A 21,429-nucleotide genomic window follows, 5' to 3' on the forward strand; every position below is an offset into this window, starting at 1 on the left:
ATAGTGAACTGTGACAAGTGTATCGTATCATGAACTGTGGAAGTGTAATCGTATAGTGAACTGTGACAAGTGTATCGTATCATGAACTGTGGCAAGTGTAATCGTATAGTGAACTGTGACAAGTATATCGTATCATGAACTGTGGCAAGTGTAATCGTATAGTGAACTGTGACAAGTGTATCGTATCATGAACTGTAGTGTAATCGTATAGTGAACTCGTGACAAGTGTATCGTATCATGAACTGTGGCAAGTGTAATCGTATAGTGAACTGTGACAAGTGTAATCGTAGAGTGAACTATGGCAAGTGTAATCGTAGAATGAACTGTGGCAAGTGTAATCGTATAGTGAACTGTGACAAGTGTAATCGTATAGTGAACTGTGGCAAGTGTAATCGTAGAATGAACTGTGGCAAGTGTAATCGTATAGTGAACTGTGGCAAGTGTAATCGTAGAATGAACTGTGACAAGTGTAATCGTATAGTGAACTGTGACAAGTGTAATCGTATAGTGAACTGTGACAAGTGTAATCGTATAGTGAACTGTGACAAGTGTAATCGTAGAGTGAACTGTGGCAAGTGTAATCGTATAGTGAACTGTGGCAAGTGTAATCGTATAGTGAACTGTGACAAGTGTAATCGTATAGTGAACTGTGGCAAGTGTAATCGTATAGTGAACTGTGACAAGTGTAATCGTAGAGTGAACTGTGACAAGTGTAATCGTATAGTGAACTGTGGCAAGTGTAATCGTATAGTGAACTGTGACAAGTGTAATCGTAGAGTGAACTGTGACAAGTGTAATCGTATAGTGAACTGTGACAAGTGTAATCGTAGAGTGAACTGTGGCACCCATATGATGTTAACCCAGTAATCCAAATGCTAAACAGATGTACAATATCATGTTTCATCTTGATTAACTCTACTGCGTGTATTTGTGTAGAATGCGCACTATAAGAGACCTCAAGTCATTGGTGGGCAGTATTACAGTATAATATCACTAGGGAACAAAGACTGGAGATGTTGCTCTTTATCCCTCTCCTCTTTCTAACCCAATCACGCCTCTGGGTATGCGTTAGTTACTCCAGGGATTGCTAAGTCTGTCCGTTTGTTTGTTTGGTGTTCTTCCTCGTCCTGGCGATTACTGTGCGGTCTTGTTACTAACCTGTCTTTAACCTGTCTCTAACCTGTCTTTTCTAGGTGTTGAGGAAATATATAAATAAAATACTTGAAATTATAATCAACGTGTAGAGGAATATTTAACAAACAGACAAACTTGATAACACTCATGTCTTGATATGGAAATCTGACCAGAAGGTGTTAAGTTAAGTATCAATCTCAATAATGTTTACAGTACTTCTCAACGTAACAAATCTATTTGTATAATCTGTGTGCTAGGCTGACTACATTACCACACTAAAACGAAGTTATTATAGAATCTTTAATGACGTCTATACTGTATATAACCCATAGCTAGTATATATTAACGGTATAATGTATTATATATCATCATCATCAATATTTATAATTAACTTTCTTATATCTTGTTTCTGTATATATTTTTTTCTCATATGGATCAAAATTACGAAATACCAAAAAATCGATAATTCTTCAAGTATATAATAAATAAATAATCATTCATGTATTGTTATAAATGAATACATGTATAAATACTCACCCAAATAATCTTTTTTTTAAATTTATAAAGTAATATTTATAGATAAAGATTTTATAGTAACATGTCGTCACTTCCGGTGTCTCGTTATGGATAAAATTTACAAGTGATCGCGGGCCCTTCGTGCCCTTGATTGAACGCTCGTCACAGCGTACAACGAATGAGGGTGCGCCAAGTCCGTAGACTTGCATGGTTAATTATGGTGCGCCACGTCCGTAGACTTGCATGGTTTCCATCATAAATAAAATTGTTAATTAATGCCTTCCTAAAGAAACCATCGACATGGGACCAGGTTTGTTCCACTCTATGAAAAACGATTGTGCCGTTTCGGCTGCCCAGAACAGACAGACAGACAGACACACGGCTATTCCTATAGTATATTAGATAAATCTCATTTCGATTAAATATGTCGCTATACTCTATCATACTTCTTCAAAGGTTCAATTATTCGACCACATGTTTGGGACTTTGAGAAATCATAATATTGTATTTTCTGGTGTTTGAAGTAATGTACAAAGTAAATGGATCTCTCCTCTGTAAATCAGGATATGAGGTCTGTGAATCAGGTTAGGCTAGGTTAGATTAGAATAGGCTAGGTTACTATAAGGTAAGTTAGATGAGATTAGGCTAGGCTCGGTTAGGTTAGTTTAGCGTTAAAATGATTACTCTTCTGGTTGAATTAAACTTGGGTGTGTTAATCTTTTGGTGATCAATCATTTCATTTAAGTATGAAAAGAAAATAAGCTTTGTAAGAAGAAGTGATGTTGATGTGTGGTATAACAAATACCCTGTAAAAGGAGACTTGATCTAACTGGTCGACTGCTACTGTTATCTCTGGTGACTGTTTTGTTACCCTGATAGAGAGTTTAACAAGGAATAATTAATGTCTACACCATTGTCATTCCATTATTACTCCACCATTTAACTAATTACAGGGAATAGCACATTACATAAGCTGTAATTTGACTGAAGGAAAATTTTTTAGTTAGTCAGTGGCAACATTATTGGCGGGTCAATATCGTTGAAGTCTTATAAAAAGATTACAAATTAATTATTGGAACGTTGAAAACTGCTGTCAACATCACGGTACTGGGTAGTGACCACAGGTGACGATATTTTTTTTTAATCTTACAACAAGATAATTTTTCAGGTTGGGTTTTTAGGCAGGCTATGTTTAGGGCACCTTTTCTAGCCCTCTCCCCATGTGGGGTGAGCAGAGTGGCTCCTCGAAAGGGCTGCTCAGTCACACAGACAGGATCGGATTGCAATGCTGCCTAGATCTCGGTGCATAAACGACCATCTTATTTATCTGTGCCGCCCATGTGCAGAGTTGTGACGAGAGACTCCCGGCAGTCATCTCTGCCTGTCCTCGTCGCCACTCGTCCGTCGCCATAGGACTTTTGGGGGTATCGGGATTTTGATGATGATGAGAGGTATGATGAGCTGGATGATGGCTGGTTGATTTACTGTATGTGGTGAGGCAGGAGCGCAGGCTGCAACCCGCACATCTTGGCTATTCCTTTTCCTGATCCAGTGGTGCAAGTGTTTGCGCAGCGACTGGGGGAGAGAGCAAGCTGCAATGGTTGCCCGATAGCCCAGTTTGTTGGAGTTTCGCCTTAATAGCCTGTCCATCATGCATTGCCTTCGTCTGCCGGTGGCCCGTTTAGGTTTCCATAATTGGTCACCTCTTCCGCCTATACCACCGTTAGGGTTTTGTTGGAGCTCTGTAAGCATGTCTGCCTGATACAGGGCTCCACTGCCAGATTTTTCGTTCGGGGGTTACTCCGTAGCCTTATACCTATCATGGTTAATCCGCAGGCAGCAGGGCAATGGCTGATAGGCGCCCAGAACGTGTCCCTGCTACTCAAGATCCCCTGCTGGTCTAGCCTGGGCCCTGAGGCACCCAGTTACCGTGTGATGTTGCCACGAGAGCACAGCTGAGTCTTGATAGTTAGGAGGCTGTGTGTGTGCTAGCAGGAGAAGGTTATACAAGTTACTTCCCTGTTCGCCACGATGGTTAGCCAGTGGCAGCAGCTGAAAGCGAGAGGAGCAAGCAGTGGCACCTTAAGACTAACATAATGCTTGCCACACTAGACGCATTTTCACCACCTGTTTGCGACACACACACACACACACACACCGTAATGAAAAACATTACCAAAACACTTGACTCCTTTCAAACTTTTTTATAATTTCTTAGTGTAGCAGAGTGTATCAAAAGGAATAGGAGGGCGTGAGTAACCTTATTGTTGGACACGATGTAGGAGGATAAGAATTTACTCTGTACACTACACCTCACCTCACCACACCACCACATCCTGTAAAACTGTGTGCGATAAACAATATTGCCATTTTTCGTTCCCATAAAAGGTATCTTAGAATATGGTGTTCAGAAGCATCTTTAGTGATATGCTGGAGTCAGTTAAGATGGGTGTCGATGTTAATTAGTGAAGAATAGATACGTGATTTAGAACCGTGGGATGCTGTCCATGTAGAGTTTACCTTTTAGTTGTCTGTACGTGTGTGTGTGTGTGTGTGTCAGGAAATCGAAAAAGGTACAGTGCTACATGAAGAAGATGTTTAGTTAGTACACCAGGTACTACTGCCCCCAGAATCATAGTATAAAATTTGGTACACTCACACTCACAGGTTGACCAGATGTAATGGCACGTATGTAGCCGCTCAGCCCTAGACACAGCGAGAACCTGGGCCACACTTCAAGTCGTAAATTTTGAAGCTGTCACGTAAAGGCCGACGGAAAAACACACACACAGTTATAGAACCCAAAAACACATGTCTTGAGTTTCATGAAAAAAAATTCCACGAAATCTTTGAGTAAGCTTACTGGCGGCCAGACAAGACAGGGAAGAATAACATAACATCGACAAGGGGCCGAGATTAACGGGATCCAGTGCTGTTTTGGGTCCCCTTTATTCAAACTCATATCAACAAAGATGGGATGGGAGAGGTATAGTGATCAAGGCGAAAATATGACTAACTCTATAATATTGCCACTAATGTCTTTGTATTGTGATCGAGAAGTATGGCGACTCGTTTTACGGACTTACTTGTTGAGGGGCATTACCTGATGCATTATATAATGCCATCAACTCGTGGGAGAGAGACAGTCTTAGTGTTGAGTGGGTGAAGCTTGAGAGGTCATCAAAGAGCCCCTGTCTGCTGTGGTGGAGTTTATCTGCAAAAATAATATGATAATTATTATTTTTTGTCAGTTATCAATAGCAATAATATGAAATTATTCCCAGTGTATGCGTTTGTGTTATTCTTCCTCCCTATTATTCATAATTCCTCTAGTCACTCCCTCAAATACAAACAGCGGAGATACAAGTATACTCAAGAGCTTGCAATCCAAGTCACCAGAAGATAAGATAAAACTCAAAGTAAATCAGATAAAATCTAACCTAACCCTAAATTAAAAAAAAAAAAAGACATCGAAAAGAATGCATTAGATGGTATGAGAACTAATGCCACGTGGCGACAGAGAGGCGAGCAAGAAGCTTACACACTGATTATGGGAAGGATAAACTGAACTGGACTTACACGGACCACAGGAACATCGACCTGCTGCAGACATATGTGGCTCGGTGGCGTAACGTTAAAGTGTATTGACGGCAAGGAAAACAACAACAAAAAAAACATTCGAGGTGGAAGCCAAACTTTATCATAATCATCTCGAGTAGAGGAGGAGAAAGGGGTGATTAAGTCCAGTGAATGACCTTTGATCCTGCAAGTGTCTGTGTGAGAATGGTGAGGTTAGATATGTTAGTAGTTAATGTACGGTATGCTTAAAAAAAAGAACCTTAGTTGTCGATGGAGATAAAGAAGTAAATAAATGATAACTCCTCCATGCGATGTTTTTTAAAGTCATTCTATGTGAGAAAAAGATTCCGTGCCGCCTTGGTCTCACCCTCCCATACAATTCCACGATGTCTTAATTAAATACCAACCACATAAATAAAGCTCTTTTATCTGTTTATTTTTTTTTTGCTTGTTTAAGTATATTTGAACATAATATTTTCTAGCTTCTTTTGTTTTATTTAAAAGTATAAGAAATAATTAACTGATATCAGGCTAACTATTATGGATATTTATGTTCAACCTTCACTGTGCGTGAACGATCCTAAAAGGTTATTACAGACCAAGTTCAACCTGACCTGACCTAACCTACTGTAACCAACCTAACCTAACCCCCGCTTCAGGTATGTATAATTTGGCTTTACGTCTCCAAACAAAGCAAGAGCACTTTTACCACACGAATTCATGTCCATCAAGTTGTAGCGATGGAAACAAAAAGTATCTCCTGATTATTTTGAAAACAAAACAAAAAACTATCACTTGTTTTATAAAATTAAATTGGCGATTATCACCATTTTAAGCGCCATTCGCTAGTTAACGATAGACTTTTTCTTTACCGTTATTTACCGTTGCCTTTTACCAGTTTTTCTTGACCGTTGGCCTCTTCAACTATCGTTGTCTTTACCGTTGGTCTTTTTCTTTACCGTTGGTCTTTTCTTTTACCGTTGGCCTTTTCTTTACCCATGGTCTTTTTTCTTTACCGTTACCGTTTCTTTACCGTTGCCTTCATCTGATTCATAAAGGTTATATGATAAATTAGTATGGACAGTTGTGATAGTTGGCGGGGTAAAATATATATTCACCTCCCCCACCGACTGACGTACCTTCAACATTATCTCAATTCTTCTGATGTAAAAAAAAAAACTAAACCTATGGTATTCCTCCCCTCTAATGGTTTAGGTTTCATCACATGTAAAAAAATATATAACTAGAGGAGGATGAAATTTCTTCTTTTAAAATCAAAGTTTGTAAAAAAAAAAGCTTGCTCAGTTGACGATGTTGATCAGCTGGCAAGGTGTAGTCAAGGTCTACTGGCTACTCCAACCTGATCTGGAAGTTACCTTTGTAGTACAGTTCTATAATCAATTAATATTTTGTGTTTTCATTATCAAATAACCTAAGTAAATCCAGAGGATGTTAGATCATTATAACTCGTGTTTTGTTGTTTGATTGGAAATATTGGTTTAGATATATACAGGGTATATTAATCCATCTCTTTTCTCCTGTTGAAGTCCTGACATCTTAGTGAACGGTGTAGCAGATCTTCTCGACTATTCTGTTTATGTGCCTACACTCCATGTTTGTTACGTCTTGTGGTGTGTGTGTGTGTGTGTGTGTGTGTCCAAACTTAGAAGTGTTCTTGGGTGTATTGTTGTCGTTGTTTGACGGTATAAGTTGTGAAGATTTGTTGTTGTTTGTCCTACCAGTCATGTTGTGTATTGGGTATTGTTGTTGTTGTGTGTGTGTGTGTGTTTTAAGGTATTGACTGTCGAGGGTGCTCTTGGTATGTGGTGTCTTGCCTAGAGGGGTTTGGTCGTGAATGGCTGTCAGGGAACGAATTGCTATAAGAACTGCCGGCTGAAACATTATAAACAATGGTTGGACATTCGTGATAACTGGCAACGATTCTATGGCAACGACTACCTAACCCACAGTCGCGACGAATTACTAATCTCGTGAGGGTAAAGGCATTTGTCTGCATCCTGGGCGTAATTTGTCCTCGAAGGGGGTTTCGCCGACAAGAGAGAGGTCGGGAAAGTGGGGTCAAAAAAAAACAAGCAGGTCTGGGAAGTAAAATTAATTTGCTCAGGACAAGGGGAGTACAGAAACAAGGACCAGGGAAGGGTAGGTTTAAATGTATGCTATACAAACAGTGGAGCGTTAGAAATAAAATAGACTTGCTGAGGAAACGGTTGTATGTGTACCAAGAATGTAGACGTCACTTAATCACCGAAACTTGGATGAATCTGGCAAAAATTCTTTATCAAGTACCACATAAGAAGGTACAACCTTTTTCTAAAGACAGGGGAAAGGTAGGAAGGGGGAGGTCGCACTCTTCGTCAGAGATACATTAAAATGTTGTATTAATATTTCAATAAAGGGTGAAATAGGAACCGAGTCTGTGTGGGTAGAAATCACGGAAGGAAGAAAAAACTAATTATGGGAGTGATTTACATACCCCCAAGTCTTGGGAAAAAAGCAAGCTCAGCCCATATGGCCAGAAATGAACATTAGGGCAGCAAATACTTAACAACCTATATCTGCATTATGGGGGATTTCCTTCCAGAAATATTGACTGGGACAGCATTTGTGAGCATTCAACTTCCTAGACGCAGTACCAGGACAATTTTTTGAAACAATTACAGAACCTACTAGAGTGACAATATATTAGACCTAGTATTAACAAATAAAGAAAAAATATCAGAGATATCACGGTAGGGGAAAGAACTGAGTAACAGTGATCACAGGAAATCAGGTTCACCCTAAATTACTGGAAACGAAAAACAATGACAATATGGTCAGAGTCCAAACTTTCAGTTGGCGGATTATCAGGGGAGTTAAGAAGGTACCTAGGTGAGGTCACCTGGGAACAGTCACGTCAGTCCCCAGTAGGAAGGTGAGGTCATAGATGACACAACAATTGATCATGACTACCAACACATTGCTCGTGCATACCACATAAAAGCACAAGAACAAAATATACCATACCACCAGAAAAAAAATTAGGTCAAATAAGAGAATAGGCCAAAATTGGATGACCAGAGAAAACTTAAACATGACATAGGAATAAAGAAAGGAATATAAGAAATTAAAGGGGGGAGGGAGGGAGCAGCTCAGGAAATAGGTATAATGAACTATCTCTAGGAGATGTTAAGAAAATTGTCAGGAAAGCAAAAGAAAGACTATGAAATCAAAATAGCAAGAGAAGTCAAGGCAGATCCCGAGGATTTTCCAGGTATATAGGACAAGGTTCAAGATGAAATTGGGCCTTTAAAGTCAAGGAGGGGAGAAGTGATAAATGGCAGTGAAGAAATAAGCAAAGCGTGAACAGCTACTTCTTATCGAGTTTTCACAGAAAGAAATTTGGGATGAAATTCAGAGGTGGAACAAATATTTAAAGAGAAAGGTAGAAGAGAATTAGAATAATGCTATCAGAAAAGAGGATGGTCTTAAGAAGAATGCAATAAACAGAAGAAACAAAATCCCCAGAGGCGGGATGAAATTTTCCCTGAGTCTTGAAAAGAGTGTAGGGGAACAGATTAAGCGGACCCCTCGTAAACTTATTTACAAAATTAATAGACACTGGGTTATTACGGAGCATGAAACAGGCAAATGTAGTACCCATATTCAAAAAGGAAACAGAGCATCAGCGTCAAATTACCGGCAACGAATCGTTTGGCACGTCAGTAGTAGAAATTTCTTGAATCAATTATAGCAGATAGCATCCGATCGCATCTGAAAACAGAATTAATCTCGACTCTCAACATGGGTTTACAAAAGGAAAATCTTGTCTAACAAAATCTTCAACATTTTAGGAAAGTCTTCGAGTAATAGATAATGACGAAGTACGATGTTATTTACTTAGACTTTAGCAAAAGCATTTGACAGAGTACCGCACCAGGAAGCTTCTGAGAAAAAATTAAGGCTCATGGTATAGAGAAAAGTTTTAAATTGGATAAAATCATGGCTCACCGATAGAACGCAGAGGTCGGCGTAGATGGTGTTAAATCTGGTGGGGCCGTGTAACCAATCAGAGGACACGAGGGGTCAGTGCCGACCTCTTGTTCTCAAATACCAAACGATCAGATACTGGGATCAGCAGTGACATAAGCAAGTTTGCGGATGACACCAAAATAGGGCAACAAATTAATTCAGGGCAGGATACATACAGGAGGATCTAAATAAACTGAGGGTAATGGTCTGAAAAAGAACAATGAAATTCTTTTAACACTTTATCTTGGAAAGACCAATATATTTCATTCAACTGAAATTGACATGAAAGAGACACCAAAAGTGTAATACGAACCTAGGCTAATAATGGTAATATTTGAAATGAGCAATCAGTGTAAAATAAAGATACTTCTCTTGCATCAGAACTTTTTCATTGGATTCTGGTGCCCCTATTATAGAATGGATATAATTCACTAGAGTCCAGCAGCGAAGAATGACAAAAATGATTCCCGGACTTAGAAACCTTCCATATCAGGATAGGTTAAAGAAACTTAACTTGCATTCCCTAGAAAGACGAAGAGTGCGGGGAGATATGATAGAAGTATTTAAGTGGGTGAAAGGAATTAATAAAGGGGATATAGATAAAGTTTTTATAATATCCGAGCAGGATAGGACTCGGAGCAACGGATTCAAGTTGGATAAGTTTAGGTTTAGGAGGGAGATAGGAAGAAACTGGTCTGGCAAAACAGTGTGATTTATGGAACAAGCTTAGTTAAACTTTGTAGTAAGTGCGGGAACTCTGGAAAGTTTCAAAAGGAGGCTAGATAGATTCATGGATGATAGAGAGTGGTAGTAACTCTCGACAGGAGCTGCCATGCACAGGCCAACCGGCCTATTGCAGACTCCTTATTTTCTTATGTTCTTATGTTTAACCACGGTAATTCCTCATCTTCTTGTACCATCTGTTGAAACATACTACTGTTAGTTTTATTCTGTTAACTTTATTCTTCTCATTGTTTTTTCCTTTCTTGGTCCTCTTTTCCTATGTTTCTCATCTAACTGACTGAGACTGACTGACGTCTTACAGAGGCACATAATGTCTTCTCAGTCACGCCCCACATTCGTGCTTTGGGTCTTAAGATACCCTGTGACGTTTGCCACCAGGATTTGTGCAACTGCTTATTACAATGCGTAGTCCGCATAGAAACACCCCTTGGCTCTATTTCTTAAGCTTCCTCTTTAAGAATCACCGACCACTGAAGGCTATATATACATCTCTCAGGTGTTATTTACTGTATCAGTTTCGTTATTCATCACAGTATCTACACTCTTAATCATGTGGCACCTACAATCTGGCACAGTGACGATGCCCGAGCCACCTGTTTTTATTAATTCAATAAATCCACAATGATTTATTCTATTTAATCACCCATGTCCTTAGTTCTCTCTGACTCATGAGATTTATTTAATGATAGTTTTTTTTCTCTCCCTCTGGTGAGTTGTGTTGTGTTGATTACCCAAGAAATTATTAAATTCTCAACTTTAGCCACATTCAACACTAGATGTGGCACCGTCGCTAGATGGCTCTACGTAGCAACATCGCCTGAGAGTTACCTAACCTAACTTAACCTAACCTAACACTAACCTAAACCTAAATCTAACCTATCCTATCCTAACCGAACCGACCCTAACCTAATCTAACCAAACCTAACCTAACCCAGATGCTGCCAGTCACTACATTACCACCACCACCACAGATTAAAATTAGAATCTTTCATTAATTCCATATTACCTGATGCCACTTGTTCGTTAATTAGATGATTCACCCCAACATCAGCAGCTGCAGAACAGGTAGGCGAGTGGTAATACCTGTTCCATGAGGGAGAGAGGGAGGGTAGGAGGGAGAGAGGGAGGGTGGGAGAGAGGGAGGGAGGGAGGGAGGGTGGAAGGGAGGGTGGAAGGGAGGGGAGGGTTGAGAGGAAGGGTGGAAGGGAGGGGAGGGTTGAGAGGAAGGGTGAGAGGGAGGAAGGGTGGGAGAGAGAGAAGGAAGGAGAGAGAGAGAGAAGGAGGGAGGGAGAGAGGGAGGAAAGGTGTACAGTGCCAAAGCCAAGACCCAGAGCATAATTATTAACTCACCTTTTATATCATTTCTCTTAATAGTGTCATCATCTGTGTCTGCCTTATGAGCAACTGACCCGTCCTGTTCCTTCCTAACCTGACCTAACCTAATCTAACCTAACCCAATTTAACTTAAGCTAACCAATTTAAGGTAACCCAATTTAAGGTAACCTAATTTAACCTAACCCAATTTAAGGTAACCTAATTTAACCTAACCCAATTCACCCGAACCAAACTTAATTCAACCTAACCTAACTTACCCGAACCTAACCTAAATTAACCTAACGTAACCTAATTTATGCTAAGTTAAGCTAACCTAACGTGATCCTATTAGATATATTAAAATTATTACTGTATCTCCATTATCGTATAAGGTTGACCTAGATATAAAAGACCTTCGGTATAGCGTAAATAACCTCCAAGATAACGTAAATAACCTCCAAGATAACGTAAATAACCTTCAAGATAGCGTAAAAACCTTCAAGATAGCGTAAATAACCTTCAAGATAGCGTAAATAACCTTCAAGATAACGTAAATAACCTTCAAGATAGCGTAAATAACCTTCAAGATAACGTAAATAACCTTCAAGATAGCGTAAATAACCTCCAAGATAGCGTAAATAACCTTCAAGATAACGTAAATAACCTTCAAGATAGCGTAAATAACCTTCAAGATAGCGTAAATAACCTTCAAGATAGCGTAAATAACCTTCAAGATAGCGTAAATAACCTTCAAGATAGCGTAAATAACCTTCAAGATAGCGCGCGTCAAACGGTACTGGAGATTGACAAATAAACAAATGCAGAAAGTGACAGACAACAAACCCGGACGCTACACACACACACACACACACACACACACACACACACACACACACAATGAATTTAACCAACACCTCCGACTACAAACACTCCATACGTACTAACACCTCCTAAATCAACAGGCACAAGTCACCAACCCACATTGTGGCCCGGGGTGAAGGGAATGTAACTGTAATCTATTTATCTATCTATCATACACAGGTGTTCTATTCAACTCTATTCAGCATACACACACAGAAACCACCGATGACGTCACTTTATAAGCAAATCTTAAATCTTCCAAAAATAAAAAAAAAATAAAAATTAATAAAATACAAGAAGGTATTTACATTCATCCTACATCAATAAATATCTAACTTAATTTTTTTATCTCATTCAATATATTCATGAATTTATATGTTAATGAATACCGTTGAATATTAATACCAATTTTTTTTTAACATTGAATAATAAATCATCATGTTACTTTATAAAACGTAATTCATCGGTCGCGTGTTTTAGCTTCGCGTAACAAGGCCTTTCGAGTGACACCCAGTGATTACGTGGTTCACTCAAAGGTTATTAGTTGAGATAGAATGAGACCAAGTGATCAGATACCTCAGAAGTAGAGAGAGAGAGAGAGAGAGAGAGAGAGAGAGAGAGAGAGAGAGAGAGAGAGAGAGAGAGAGAGAGAGAGAGAGACCAGAAAGAATCAGAAAAATACATGTATACAATTCAGCATGTATAGATAATGTAGGTATACTACTTTCAACAGACAAATAAAGTTCTATATATCCTACAACAGAGCAAATAGTTCCTATACATTCTACAACAGACAACAGTTCCCATACATTCTACAACAGACAACAGTTCTACACATTCTGCCAAATGACAACAGTTCCTATATTCCTACAGCCAGACAACAGCTCCCACACATCTCTACAACAGACAGTCAGTTCCTACAGTTCTACAACAGACAACAGTTCCCTATACATCTTGCCAACAGGACAATAAGTCTCACATTCTGCCAACAGACAACAAATCTCTACACATTCTACAACAGACAACAGTTCCTATACATTCTACAACAGACAACAGTTCCTATACATTCTACAACAGACAACAGTTCCCATACATTCTACAACAGACAACAGTTCCTATACATTCTACAACAGACAAATATTCGAGAAAAAAAATACCCCACGTCGCCTTAATTTCATCACCAAAGAAACATAAATAAACTATAGGCTATACTAAGTGCCACATCCTCACTACAGTTCCCAGACTCAAACATGAAATTAACAACACGTAAAAGTTATTGATAAAAAAATATATATATATTTATACAATTCACATTAAAAAAAATACAATTACAAAGAGGAACAAAATATACACGTGTTAATTAAATTTACAATAGTTTTTTTCTCTCTCAATAATAAATATCACATCACGACAGGAATTCCAACACGACACGAAAGTTAACTCAACAAGTTAGTGTAACAAAAAATACATCGTTAAATAACACCTAACAGTCATCAATAACAGTTCTATCGTTACTAGCATATCACTAACATATAATCTAAACAGGTGTTGTATATGGCACTCCCTAAAAGGACCTTATTGGATAAAACACATACCTACAACAGGTGTTTATATAACCCAGACATAACACCTGTAATATCTAGATGAAACAGTAAATCGAAGGTGAGTGGTAACTTGACTGGCTCAGAGTCAACACGGAACTGATTTTGTCGTCTGGACCTGACTGTCTGACTGGTTGTGTACCTCTGGTCTTAATTGGGAGACTCGCGTCACCTTTGATTCCATGATCTGACTTCTAAGCAGGTGTTATATTCAGGTGTGTTGGGAATCTGTAATATAGGCTGTGTACTTCCCCACACACACACACACACACACACACACACACACACACATCTGCAGATAACGATAACACAACCCTGAAGTCTTACAAGAGTTAACGGTATATATATATTACACGCAGTAAAGTGACACGTGTGTCCTAATCAGTAATCACCTTGCCAACAGGTGTATAATCACATCGATAAATCAGGTCACAGAATTGAGACTAAAAGCTAAATGACGTAGCTTTTTATCTATACAAATCAATTCACTGTATACCTTTTGGGTGGGAAGGTATTTCTGGTCAATGTGTCTTTAAACGAATGACTTAAGAATGGTGTATTTATGCCCGAGATATTTTAACGACGAGTTAAAACGTATGTGTATGAACTGTATGTATTACGGGGGTGGCGGTACTGATTGAGGACTGACAGCTGTGTGTGAGTGAGAAACAGTCGGGTATCTTGGAGGCTGTGTGGAGGTGAAGGAGCCTGTGAGGAGGTTTTGTGGAGGCCGAGGAGGTTGTGTGGAGGCTGTGTAAAGAGACTTGACGTGTTTAAAATGACAGATGACGTAACGAAATATCACCAAAACATTACATATTATCCTTGGTAAATATTATACATATATATATATATATATATATATATATATATATATATATATATATATATATATATATATATATATATATATATATATATATATATATATATATGCAAATATATATATATATATATATATATATATATATATATATATATATATATGCAAACACCGTATGAATTTTTACCCCAATTACTTCAATTCAAATCATCATCTTCACTACACTAGTACAAAAAAAAGTTAGAACTAACTTAGCGGGTTTATTATACATAATGATATACTAAGCTATTGGAAGGATTTACAGGAAAAAAACAATGCAAAAGAAAAACACAAAAACGATACGATCCAATTTAATCTTTTGTTTTGAAAATGTTATAAAATAAAGATACAAATATTAACAGTATTTACACTGAAATACAGTACTACCTTGTCATCACAGGTGTTACGCAAGAATTTAACCAGGTGTGTTATTATATATCGTAGAAAGCCGTTTGTTTGTTTGTTTGTTTGTTTGTTTCATTTTGTTTACATACGTACGATATTAACTATTACTGTAGTGTTTGCATCTGGTACGGTTTTCAACACAGCTCTCGGATCACCTGAAGATTACACACCCCCAGCTTATTTATTTAATGATTAACCATACTAATACTATTTTTGGGGGAGATGAGGTTAGGTTAGGTTAGGTGAGGTGATGTTAGATGATATTATGTTAAGTGTGGTGAGATTAGGTTAGGTTGACGTTATGATATTATTACTGTACGGCGCTTCAACAACTAATGTCTTTAAACGAGTAACAGGCTTAGGCATTACACTCGTTCATCAACAAGAAAAAATTAGGCCGAATGAGTCATTAATTTAGCAAAGAGGTTAAATGGTTCACATGCTGGTGTTATTGTTATTACCATTGTTGTTATTGTTATTACCATTGTTGTTATTACGATTATTATTATTGTTATTATTATTAGTAGTAGTATTAGTATTATTTACATTGTTATCATTATTATTATTATTGTTAGTTTAATTATTATTATTATTATTAACAGCAAGATTATTAGCAGTAGTGCCCATTCATTATTATCATCATCATCATCATTATTATTACAGTTACTATAGGCTTAACTATACCACCAATATGTGTGGCTGGAGGAGGTGATCAAGTGACATGGTGGTGTGGTGAGGAGGACAGAGCGATAAAGGAGACTAGAAAATTGTAACAGGGTTGGTAGTTGGGTGGTGAGGAGGAGGTTATACCAGGAAGCCAAGAAGAGATGTTTACTTGACAAGGCTAAGATGAGGCAGAACAGGATACATTCGTGGATTTGTTGAATAGTGTAGAGGCAAGAAGAGAGGCAGATAGAATAGTGGGTGTAAACAAGGACGTGGTTGGTGGTGAAGAGTGTGTATGTGTGTGAGACATGACCTAAGTAACGTGGTTCTTGATTGCGAAGGCTAATGAGTTATCTGTAAGAAAGGTGTTGGCGGCAGTGATGTGGAAGGCACAGTGGTGTAAAACAAACCAGATTGCAGAATATTGATGTTAAGTGTTCTGTATGTGCAGGTAATGAAGGTGGCCTGAGCAAGGTCTGCAGAAACACAACACTGGGGCCCCAATATTTCTCTTGACTGTGTTGACGACGTCTGCCCCTCCCGTGTGACGTGATCAGCGTGGAGAGCTGCCATCAGGTAATCACGACTATCCCACGCAAGTGTGAAAAAAATGACCATAAAACGATAATGACGATGATTTTGTGTGGCAGGTGACTATTAGTAGCTACACTTGACCACAACATAGGAGTAAGATTCTAAAAGGATCTTACTACGAATATTCCTCATAATTGAAAATTTAATAATGTACCTGACACATTAACTTCATTTTATCACAGAATATAATTAAGGTGGAAATCTCTCGGATAAGATTGTGTACCCGTATCAAATATTACACCATAAACGTCACTAAGAGTCTCAGCTCAATTAAGATGCCATTGTTTGTTTTTGTCTTCATTTTTTATTTACAAACTTGTGGAAATCGTGGCCTGTGCGTCTTGCTGTCTCTTAACTTATGTACGTTATTCCTCCTATATGATGTACAGCAAAGTTAATGGTCATGGTAACTGTTAGTGTTTGCTGTGAATGTTAACTTATCGACTTGTAAAACAAGACCGGATCACACTGATTAATGTAGAGACATGTAATTAGCAGTCATATTAGCGAGTGATTTAATGAAGTCAACGATACAACTACCGTCTTACGTCATCATTACCACACACACACACACACACACACTAACTACATTCTCACAAAAAAACTCTTACACTAATTCTCCTCGTAAAAACACTCTTGTGAAAACTTAGGCGGGTGATCGTGGTGTCAATGCATTATTGCGCTTCAACAACAACTAAGCTAATTTAAGCCTGTATTCAAGAACCTTACACACACTCATACATACATACATTACACACACTCATCAACTCATACATACATATTATACATACATACATACAACTTCTTCTAAATACATACATAATAAATTTATCTAAACGCCATTATTGTAGTTTTACGTTAATATCGCATCAAAATACTAATGTAGCAAGGCAATTATCTCCAGCACCGAGTATTTTATCAATTAAATTTTATCAACTGGGGCCGTAATCGTCAAAACGACTCATTTAACGATATATAAAAATTGTTCATAAGCGTGTCTACATTTTCACATGTACATAACCCTCTCTGGTCCTGATGAGTGTTCACAACGGCGCTATAAAAAAATCTAATTGCTATTATACGGATTAACTAATTCTATTTTTCCCTCCATATTTTTTTATTATGTGTATTTTGACAAGATATAAAAGTCAATTAGGAAACTTCATGATACATAGTTACTATTAATGATAAACTGAACGATGAGTGATGGGGAAGTTTGACTGTCCGCTGTGTGTGTGTGTGTGTGTGTGTGTGTGTCGTGGTTAGCTCTATTCTTAAAACTATAGTATCCGGAGAGGTTTGATACATCTGAAGATTAATCACCTTGTTTATATCACTTGAAGATTGACCACCCTAACATTAATTTGTACGAACCTTTATGAATTTTAATCCATCGTAACAAAATTTTTGATTAGGTTAGGTTAGAAGTGCTAACACACACACACACACACACACACACACACACACACACACACACACACACACACACACACACACACACACACACACACACACACACACACACACACACACACACTAACTTCATTCACTGTAATACACGCAGTCAACAAGATCTCAAGTAATAAGTAACAAGGTCTCAAGAAACAAGTAACAAGGCTTTAAGCAACAAGTAACAAGATCTCAAGGAACAAGTAACAAGGTTTTAAGGAACAAGTAACAAGGTCTCAAGAAACAAGTAACAAGGTCTCAAGTAACACTGTGGTTTAGCTGTCGCCTCACCCCCACCCAACAGAGGATTGAGTCACTGAATTATATACCGTAAGTGTGTGAGTGCGTTTAGCTTTGAGTATAACATGACCTCAGAGGCTACTACGGACTACCACAGGCTCCCACGGACTATTACAGGCTACCACGGACTACTATAGGCTACCACGGACTACCACAGACTGGAAGCAATCATTTCAAACTCTATTCGAAATCACCTGGAGAAGCACAAGTTGATCAATGATTCCCAACATGGCTTCACAAGCGGGCGTTCATGTCTAACTAATCAATTAATATTCTTTTCATCTGTTTTTGAATCGGTGGACGAGGGGCACAATTATGATGTGGTATATCTCGACTTTAGCAAAGCCTTCGACAGAGTCCCCCGCGAAAGACTAATACGAAAAGTGGAGGCTCATGGCATTAAAGGAGATATTCGAAAATGAATTAGGGCATGGTTACAGGACAGGAAACAGCGAGTGAGTATTAACGAAACTAAATCCGATTGGAGCAACGTCACTAGTGGAGTTCCCCAAGGCTCAGTACTTGGACCATTATGATTTATGATATACATAAACGACATAGATATCGGCGTAAACAGCAACATTAGTAAATTTGCTGATGACACTAAAATAGGGCGTGTAATTAAATTTGACGAGGACTCCGCAAAATTACAGGAAGATCTAAACAAAATCTTCGAATGGTCTGAAAAATGGCAGATGAAATTCAATGTAGACAAATGTAAAGTACTCAGTATAAGAGATGTAAACGGGGAAACGAGATACCAGATGAACAACGATGTTATTGAGAAATCCGACTGCGAGAAAGATCTAGGAATAAGCAGGAATCTTACTCCTAGGAGTGTTAGTTACAAGACTAGCGAGGTCATCCTAAAACTTGTGAGACCTCACTTGGATTACGCAGTTCAATTCTGGTCACCGTATTACAGAATGGATATAGAATCCTTGGAAAAAATTCAGAGGAAAATGACAAGACTAATCCCGGGCATTAGGAACCTTGAGTTCAGAGACAGGTTAAAGCATTTTAATTTGCACTCCCTCGAGAGACGTAGAGCGAGGGGCGATATGATAGAGGTGTGTAAATGGAAGTCAGGGCTAAACAAAGGGGACATTACAAAGGTACTCAAACTATCCAACCAGGAACGAACTCGTAACAATGGTTTTAATTTACACATATTCAGGTTTAGGCGCCAAATAGGTAAACATTGGTTTGGAAATAGAGTAGTGGACGAGTGGAACAAGTTACCAAATATCATCATTAACTCGAATACGCTGGATAGCTTCAAACATAGGTTGGATAGATATATGAGCTATAGGGGTTGGGTGTAAATGGGATTGCCCAGTATGGGCCAATAGGCCCGCTGCAGTTTCCTCCATTCTTATATTCATATATTCTTACCACGGACTACTTACTACAAGTTACCACAAGCTACCACGAACTACTACAGGCTACCACGGGCTCCCGCAAGCTACCACGGACTACCACAAGCTACCACGGACTACCACAAGCTACCACGAACTACTACAGGCTGCCACGGACTACCACAGGCTGCCACGGATTACCACAGGTCGACACGGGTTACAGGTATAATCTCATTTATCATTCTCGTAGACACGGAGTCTCAACTAGGGCGGTCACTGCCTTCTGTGTGTGTGTGTGTGTGTGTGTGTGTGTGTGCAAATATAAATATTCATTGTATGTATGTTTATATTATTGTGTAAGTTTATGTATGTATGCAAGTTTTTGTATGTATGTAAGTATGCATGTACGTAAAAGAGAGAGAGAGAGAGAGAGAGAGAGAGAGAGAGAGAGAGAGAGAGAGAGAGAGAGAGAGAGAGAGAGAGATCATTCTTGACACACACACACACAATAAAGGTCAATCGTGTGAAATTAAATCGCGAATGACTGCTTATATCATCACTTTGACACTCCTTAAGAACTTCCGTGTTTTGAAGGTAAAATCCACAACCACACTATACCGCCAACCACATTATACCACCAACCACACTATAGCCGCAACCACACTATAGCCGCAACCACACTATACCGCCAACCACATTATACCACCAACCACACTATAGCCACACCCTACTATTCATCACGTACGTCAATATGTCTGTCAGCTAAGGTCTCCGCATTCCCCTTTAGCGGTGAACTAAACTACAATCAAAGGTTAATGATGGGGGAAACACACACACACACACACACACACACACACACACACACACACACACACTTCAGTTCAAAAACAAGATCAAAACGTGTGTGTGTGTGTGTGTGGGTTGAAGTGACACCAATTTATTTCACCTGAAGATTATACACCCCAAGCTTGTTTCCAATTTATTTCACTAATAGGTCACAGTTAATTACCTATTGGAATGCGTGAGAAATTAATAGTATAAGTTTCTTAGAGAGAGAGAGAGAAAAGAGAAGAGAATGAACGAAAGAGAAAAATAGAGACACGAAAGACAGACAGATACACACAACAACAGCATCCATCCATTTTCTACGACCCACCTCCCACTAACCTACGCTAGGGGTAACTTACCTATTTAAACTACACAACAGAAAACGTACATTACACCAACTCGCATGCACAATATTTTCTACTCATATTAATAATGAAGGAGACTGCCATTATACATTATACACTTCACAAACATTATTTACATTATTCCTAAATATTATATACAATGAGAGTTGAAGTGTTTTGCTGTTTACTGAAGGGAGATTCAATAGTTGTGTCGGGATATGGAAACAAAAGGTGACGTAATAAAAGGGAGTAACTGAGGTATTTTATTTACCTTTTTTTTTAAGAAATGGTCAGTTTTGTGTTGTTTGGTTTCTTATTTATTATATTTTTGTAAGTCTTTATTTTTCTATACAAACAGATACCAACAAACACATACTTAAAAACATCAACCAACAAACAAACACAAATATAAAAACACACACACCCACATTACCATACCAACCCCCCACCCCACACCCCCCACCCAACACCCCCCTCCTCACCCCACACCCCCTCCTCACCCCCCTGCACCACCCCCTCATCACTGAAAGCTAAAATGAAAACCAATTCCCACCCTGTCATCATAAGCTGCTACTAGTGACTCAGACATCAGTAATTAAACGTATTTATTCCTTCATCACCAAAAGCCTTCAATAACATAACAAGAATATCGTAATAGATTGAGTGACATTAAAAAAATAAAAAATAAAATTAAAATAAACAGTTTCGACAGATTTTATTAATTTCCCAGAGTATCTCATCACCTACCTGTAATTAAGTGACGTGTGCAGGTAGCATTATCGACACTGGGTTATTTAAAGAGGATTTTTTTTAAGTGGAGATGTCAAATGCTACCTAATGTTAGT

General features: G+C 38.5%; 1 protein-coding gene across 1 annotated transcript; it reads left to right on the forward strand.

Annotated features, from left to right (window-relative positions):
- The first annotated feature begins 237 nt into the window (after nucleotides 1-237).
- Nucleotides 238-867, forward strand: LOC121863552 (transcriptional repressor NF-X1 homolog). Its single transcript, XM_042362250.1, has one exon. The coding sequence runs from the start codon at nucleotides 238-240 to the stop codon at nucleotides 865-867; it is 630 nt and encodes a 209-aa protein (XP_042218184.1).
- The last annotated feature ends 20,562 nt before the right edge of the window (nucleotides 868-21,429 follow it).

Source organism: Homarus americanus, unplaced genomic scaffold (assembly GCF_018991925.1).
Source record: "Homarus americanus isolate GMGI-L3 unplaced genomic scaffold, GMGI_Hamer_2.0 scaffold40248, whole genome shotgun sequence".
Taxonomy (NCBI): Eukaryota; Metazoa; Arthropoda; class Malacostraca; order Decapoda; family Nephropidae; genus Homarus; species Homarus americanus.